Source organism: Octopus sinensis, linkage group LG6, assembly GCF_006345805.1.
Source record: "Octopus sinensis linkage group LG6, ASM634580v1, whole genome shotgun sequence".
NCBI lineage: Eukaryota > Metazoa > Mollusca > Cephalopoda > Octopoda > Octopodidae > Octopus > Octopus sinensis.
This window is the reverse complement of record NC_043002.1, coordinates 96436866-96444744: the sequence shown is the minus strand read 5'-3', so window position 1 is coordinate 96444744 and position 7879 is coordinate 96436866. Positions and strand designations below refer to the sequence as shown.

Below are 7879 nucleotides of genomic sequence, written 5' to 3'. Positions count from 1 at the left end.
ATCGTAAAAACTTACAAAAGAGGATGTATGTATGTATGTATTTATGTATATATCTGTGGGCGTGTGTTTGACTGTTCAGTTCTTTCGAGTAGATCAAACATGACATTGTGTTTGATCAGCTCGAGAGAATTAAACATGATTAAACATGAAAAATATCATGAAGGAATTGAAATTTTTAGGCATGGCTGTGTTATTAAAAAGCTCGCTTTGCAACCACGTCGCTTCGGGTTCAGTTCCACTGTACGTCACCTTAAGCCAGTGACTACTTCAATTATAGCCCTGAGCCGGCTAATGCCTTGTGAGCAAATTTTAGTAGACGGAAACTAAGTGAAAGCCCTTCGTATGTATGTGTGTGTGTGTGTGTCTTTATGTTTATGTTTGTTCCTACCATTTGACAACTTTGCTTATGTCTGTTCAACTTAGTGGTTCTGCGGCAGAGGCAAAGAATACGCACATCACCTGTTCATGGCGTAACCCTAACTCTAAACACCGGGTATGCGTATTCTTTACCTTCGCCAGTTCTGCAAAACAGGCTGATAGAATAAGTATGAAAAATAAGTACTGAGGTTGATTTGTTAGATTAAAACTCTTCAATGTAGTGCTCCAGCATGACTGCAGTTCAGTGACCGAAACACAGAAGATAAGAGATATCTTATACATAGAAAGAGGGAGGAGCGTAGCGCATTTACATCCATACAAATATGCTCCACAGTTAAACATATAAAGCGGGGTTAGAAAATAGCAGGCGTCAGTTAGTGAAAGAGCACCGATCTGTGTTCAGTTGCGATAACTGATTTGATACGAAGTCTTCTCTCACCGGTCACTTTTCCAAGTTTTTTTCGACTATCACAATGGCAACTACCTGTCTTCTAAGATATGTCCAGAAGGCATATTCCAGTAAGCCTCATTTATCTTTCGTATGTACATGTGTGTGTGTGTTGTATTAGAGGAATTAGGTACTAGTACCGAGGAATTATAATATATACCCGCTAACACTGAAACTTAATACGGATCCCTGGCTCCAGCCTCAGCTGTGAACTTCGAACCTTATGGATGATTAATTATAGAACTTACTCAGCGTATCTATTCGTTTAGATCACCAGTGAACTAAACCCCTCATATTCTTTATATATATATATATATAGTATCATGTTTGAAAACCTTTCTGTAGAGGCGTATTTGTTTACTTTCTATTTCCTCTCTCTCTTTTACATGTCATTCCATTATTAATTGAAGTTTTAATCAAAACAAAGTAATTAGAGATTTACAAGCTTTATATTTCAGCGTTAAAAGTTACTGCAACTCTTCTATCTATAATAGTATTGTTTTATTGTTTTAGTGCGATATTCTTAAATAAATAAGTATAACACTTCCTTCTAACCGCTTACATATATATCTACTGTTATGCTCATATGTTATTTAAAATGTTTAGCTGAGTGTATAGGGCCTGTTTTGCCCTAGCCCAGTGTTGATCGAGTGACTTTCTCGCCAGGGGCGTGATCTTCATTAATGTTATTTAGCACTTATTTAAGATGATAGGAAATGATTTATCTGCTATTTCTAGCAGATCCAGCAAACACGTAGAGTCTACTTCGTTGGTTCATAAATTGCTTTCACAGACTTAACGCGGTGAATGACCTCAAATATCTCTTGTTTACTCTGTATGTATTTCTTTCTCGCACCCGAAGTTTCTCAATATTTTGATTATAAACACCATCCAAGGTCTTACTTCACAAAGTTATACATGTAAACCACGAAATGTAGCCTTTTTCCCCATTTGTCATAGGATCGTTATGTTCAAGTGAAGTTGATTCAATTCAATCAGTCAAATTAAAAGCTATACCATCAAGTTCATTGAATAGTTATATAACACTTAATTTTTCTTTGATTCGCGGGCGGTGGGGGTTTCCAAAATTTTTTTCGGATCTCTATGTTTTCGATATAGAATACGATTTTGCCCATAAACCCACGTTTTTAAAATTTTAATTTCTCCCATTTCCATTTAAAAAGATTAAGAAACACTCAGGAATGACTTCATCCCGCCCCTCCCCCCATTTTCTCGCAAATTATTGTTAAAAAAAAATTTTTTTTTGCCAAAAACCCACGTTTTCGGATACGGAGATTCCGGAAAATTACCAAAATTCGGAATTTTGAAATTTTTTGCCCCCTCCCCCTTAGCACCCCCCCCCCAATTCATTTTGAAATTTTTTCCGTAACGCTAACCCTAGGTACAAAAATTTTTGGAAATTTTTTCAGACTCAAAATTTCTGTATTTTTCCGCATATTTTGACAATTTTTAGCCTTTTGAATTTTTTTTTTTTTTGTAATCCCCTTGGAAAATAGAGATTAAAAATCCTTAAGGATTTTTTAATTCTTCTTAAAGAAACATTCAAACCCTGTTCCCCAACCTCCACCACCCATCACTACCCCACTTTCAAAAGGCTAAAAACTCCAAATGTTTAACTTTTAGCTTTTTAGAAAGTGGGAAAGTTTTTCCAGAAATAATGTCGTTTAGCTGTTGTTTCTAGCATGTCGGGTTTACTGGTGATGGTCTGATATTTTTGACGTCTGCTATTTCAGTAGAATTCTACGCATGCGTGAAACATCAGACGAAAGTGAAACATTCTGAGTTTTTAGTTTTTGAAAACAGGGAGATGAGGGATGGGTTTTGTGGGGAAGGGACATTGAATGTTTCTGAAAGAAAAATTAGAATTTTGAAAAAACAAAACAATCCCAGAATTGTAATCTCTGTATGAATTTTTAAAAAATTCGAAAAGTGGATCTTTTCGGTTTGAACGGCAGTTTTTTCTAGCGGTGTCATATGAAATTGTCACCCATAATTATGACCCTAGAATCGATCTATTGCATTTCAATCTATTTCAGGGTTAGGGTTAGGGGTGGGGGGAGGGTATCTTTTTTTCTTCAGAAATGTAAATAAATCTGTTTCTTAAACGAGGGACATATTCATAGGGCACAGAATGCTTTTTAACTCAATAGACGTCAGTGATTGGTTGAAATTGCAGAAATTGAAGAAAGAAAACAACAAATATCTTACAAACTATAGAATTTTCTCGATAAAGGCAAGAGAAAAAAATGTTTTATAAACCCATTCTACTAGTATACGAAGTTTAAAATTTTTTAATTACCTAGAAATTATGTTAAAAACTGCCGTTCAAACCGAAAAGATCCTGAAAAATAGTTAGAAATTTATAAATTGGGATGGGGAAAGTTAAAATTTTGAAAACGTGGTTTTCGGGGCAAAATTGTATTCTCTTATATTGAAAACACAAATTCGAAAAATGTCCACCGGAAATGGGTGATGTGCACATTCTTCACCATCACCATTCCACGAAACAAACAAGGAAAAAAAATTCGATGAACTTGATGGTATAGCTTTAATTTGACTGATTAAATTGAATTAACTTCACTGAACATAACAACCCTATGACAAATGAAAAAAAAGGCTATATTCCGTGATTTATAAGCATAACTTTGTGAAGTAAGACCTTGGATGATGTTTATAATCAAAATATTGAGAAACTTTGATTGGGTGTGAGAAAGAAATACAGTAATCCGTCACCATATCGCGGTTCACCTATCCCGGTTTTTTATTTAAGCTTACTTCGATTTCACCGTGGTGTTGTTAGGAAACATTCAAGGAAACCAGCTGGACCTGCCTCAAACAATGTCAGATTTTCCCAGCCTGGTGCACTTTTGATTAGGTGTCAGAAGACCCACTAAGCAGAAACTTTCATCACGCCAAGTTTGTTGTGCAGAATATAAAGAATATGCTAATAGCATTGGCTATATTTGGTTTTTAGTCAATCACATGTCATCTGTCATCATGTGGTGAACATGATCAATGTTTTCCTCAGTGGTGGCAGATGCAGGACATCCAAACCTTGGGTCATCTTCAAGATTTCCCTTTCCCTCCTAAATTCAACTGCCCCCTTTTGCACTGTTGATAAAGCTGGAACTTTATCCTCTAATGTAGCAACCATGTCTGCCTAAATGTCCTTGGGGCTAAACCCTTTTTCTGCAGGTACTTGATAACACCATAATGCCAAATTTCGTACATTTTCAAGAGAAGTCACAACCAGTTACTTTTGAAATGTTCTTTGAAATGTCAAATGTCAATTTACCTTGACAGAAACAATGAATCTATTAATAAGAAGAGTTGAAATTAATGCATGCAAGCTTTCACAGTTCTAGTATCACTCACTAGTCAGCCCATGAATTTTTCAGCCTACCCTTGTACTGTGCAGTTCTAGCCTTGAAAATATCAAAATGCATGAATCTGGATTTAAGAGGTGTCAGAAATTCTCATTTATTCTAACATTTGTATTACTCTAGAACAGTGTTTCCTATAGGGGGATATTAGGCTCTTGATGGGAGCAGGGGATATTCTGGGGGATGGAAAAATCTGTAGACAAATTGTCTCATTTAATAAGATTAAGATGGTTTTAAACATTTTCACCTGAACAACACCACCATGGCAAAGAAAGAAGAATGATATGGATGCAAATTCTATCTTGACTTTTCATTAATATATTTTACTAGGATGGGGGAGGAAATGTCCGGTACTTGTCAGTTTGAGGACTACAGCTGGAGTACTATTGGGTAAAGTTAAATTTTGTAACAGATTGAACTCTAACATTACAACTTTGTTCAAAAAAAGACTGGTGCATTAGAATAAAATAAGAAACTCACGCTATCTGTCCATAAATATTTGTAGACAAATATCATGGGTTTATTATTAGGTATTATACTTGCCTTTCTTTATTATGTATTATACTAGCTTTTAATCACTCACTGCAGCTTCTACATAGTCATTCAACTTACTCAATATGAGTCCCATGAGTTTAAAAGGGAACCTCAGTGTAATTGCTCAACTTACTAGAAATAGCACCCAATTTCCCTTAAATCACATAATACTTCTTTTAAATAAAAACGATATACGAGACATTATAAGTCTCTGATATACAAAAAGATATATATCTATATGTTGGTCCATATAATAGACCCGTGCTTAGCTACTAACCTTTGATCAGTTACCATTTGCAATCCTTAGAATCTATAATGTCACAACTGACTGGTACTATCCAATAAAATCCTCTCTGTTACAAAACACAACAGAGTTCTTTATATCCTAACAGGCAGTCCATTTCATGAGTGACAGCCACTACTTGGCCATTAGATGTCTTTTGCAGAGTCCATTATGTTGCAAGCATTCAGGTCAGGTTTCTGGTCTGAAGATAATTTTCTCTCTTCTTCTCTGCTTCAGTAACCCCGAAAGAAGTAATAGACATAGCCCTTTTCCCCTCTGATTTGGCAATTAAAAATAAAAAAAATACATATGCGTTTATTACACAACCACCACTTGAACAAAATGAATGCAGTTTATGACTGAATGCTCTATCTTCCATCATCATCAGTTAACATTCGTTGTCCATGCTGGCATGGGTTGGATGGCTTGACCAGGGCTGGCAAGCTGAGAGGCTGCACAGACTCCAGTCTGATTTGGCATGGTTTCTATGGCTTGATGCCCTTCCTAACGCCAACCACTCCAAGAGTGCAATGGGTGCTTTTATGTCCCACTGGCATGGGTGCCAGTTGCGTGACACCAGTATCTGCCATGACTAGAATTTCATCTGGCTTGATGGGTCTTCTACTCAAGCACAGCATATTGCCAAAGGTTTTGGTTATTTGTCATTGCTTTCTTGAAGCCCAAGACTCAAAAGATGTTTTTTACATGCCACCAGTACAGGGGCTAGTTACATAACATTAGCATCAGCCACATTGCCTCCATGAGGCTCAATGCTTGAGAGGTGCTAGTTACATTACACCGGCAGAGGTGCTAGTTATGTAACACTGACATCAGTCACATTGCTTCTGTGATGCCCAGTGCTCAAAAGGTGCTTTTTATGTGCCACCAGCACAGATGCCACTTACGTGACACCAGCTTCAGCTTTGACTACAATTTCAAATGGCTTGACAGTTCTTTTCAAGCAAGGCATATCACCAAAGGTCATGGTCACTAGTCATTGCCTCTGTGAAGCCCAATGTTTGAGTATATGTATATATATATATGTGATAATTTCTGTCTGTCTGTTATCCTCTTGCTGCCCAAACCTGGGAACCAATCTTTGCCAAACTTTGTATACATGTTGAACTAACATCCAGTTCAATTATAGGCTAATTGGATTTCAATAAAAAATGGTATTGAACCGACTATGGGGGTTGGGCTATTACATGATAAAATGAGAGGGGTGCAAAAATTTTAGATTCAGGGATATGTGACATAATGAGGGTGGATGATATCAGGGAAGGGGAGGAGACAGGATGAGATAGACACACAAGGAATGTGAGAGACAGAGAGAATGATAGACAGGGACGTCTTCCATATATATAAAAGAGAATTTGTGTGTGCATGTTTTCCTTATGCATTCAAAAACTGAGTTGCTAATTTTGATGTATGGGATATCAAAAGATTCAGTAATCTTATGACTACCAAATAAACTTTATTTTCATTTACATATTTGCATTACAAAAGTTTTACATTATAATCTTTTCCATAAGTCAATTATTGTAAGCTTTTTATACCACAATGACAACAACGATGTCACATTTTCTATATGAGTGTGTACTTTAAAAGACATCCATTTCTCTATATGTTATGACAAAATATGGTCACTCACTTTCTCTTTCACATGCACACACACATGCACACATATATACAAAAAAGATGTATGCATATGTATTTATGTATGTGTATATAAAAGATGTGTGTGAGACAGAGAGACTGAATGAGTGCCACTTACACATATATAACAACACACACCTTCACTCACTCTTTCTCCTCTCTTCCTCTCTCACGTACACACACACACACACACACATCCATTCATATATATGTACATGCATCTTTCACTTTCTGCTCTCACTTCAAAGTAAATGTCATGGTTTCACTTGCTCTTCTCTTTCAATTTTTGCTCTCTTCAGAGCATAGTGAAATAAAAAATTTTACGGAAATTAATGGATACATTCGAAAACTGAGTTGCCAATTTTGACGTATGGGTTATCAAAAGATTCAGTAATCTTTCGGCTAACAAATAAACTTTATTTTCATTTACATATTGGCATTACAAAAATTTAACACTATAAATTTTCTATAATTCAACTAGTCTAAACAACATAATATACCACAATGATGATGCCGTCACATTTTCTATGGGTGTGTACCTTAACAGACATCAAATGTAGACATCCATTTCTCTATATGTTATGAGGAAATGCAGTCACTCACTTTCTCTCTCATGTGCACATACACAAATATATACAAGAACGATGTATGCATATGTATTTATGTATGTGTATATGAAAGATAATGTGTGTGTGTATGAGAGAGAGAGAGAGAGAGAATGAGATCGAGTGAGTGCAACTTACACATACATGCAAAAAAGTACATACATGACAGCACACACATTCATTCTCTCTCTCAAGCATGCATGCACACACACATCCATTTCATATACACATAGATCTTTCACTCTCTGCTCTCACCTCAAAGCAAATGTTACCTTTTCACTTTCTCTTCTCTTTCAATTTCTGCTCTCTTCAAAGCATAAAGAAATGAGAAATCTTTACAGAAATTAACAAACAATCCCCCGACTTTTTATCTAAATTTTTTCCAATTCCTATATTTATCATACGGAGATTAAGATATCCCAATTCCTTAATTTTTTTCACTTTTTTAGAATTTATTCTTGGTAATCCATGGAGAAAAAAACAGAGGGTACGCACCTTTAAGAATTTTCTTCTCTCTTTTTTATTAAAGAAACACTAAAATCTCCTTCCCAAACATCCACCCATCACCTCA

General features: G+C 35.9%; 1 protein-coding gene across 2 annotated transcripts in view; it reads left to right on the top strand.

Moving 5' to 3' along the window:
- The first annotated feature begins 512 nt into the window (after nt 1-512).
- Nucleotides 513-7879, top strand: part of LOC115213107 (short-chain specific acyl-CoA dehydrogenase, mitochondrial) — a 48044-nt gene continuing 40677 nt past the window's right edge. For both annotated transcript variants that reach the window (XR_004999779.1, XM_029782033.2), the window contains exon 1: nt 513-897. Coding sequence is in view for 1 of the 2 variants with exons in the window: in XM_029782033.2 (XP_029637893.1) it covers nt 852-897 (46 nt within the window). In the remaining variant the exon portion in view is untranslated. The remainder of the gene's footprint in view (nt 898-7879) is intronic.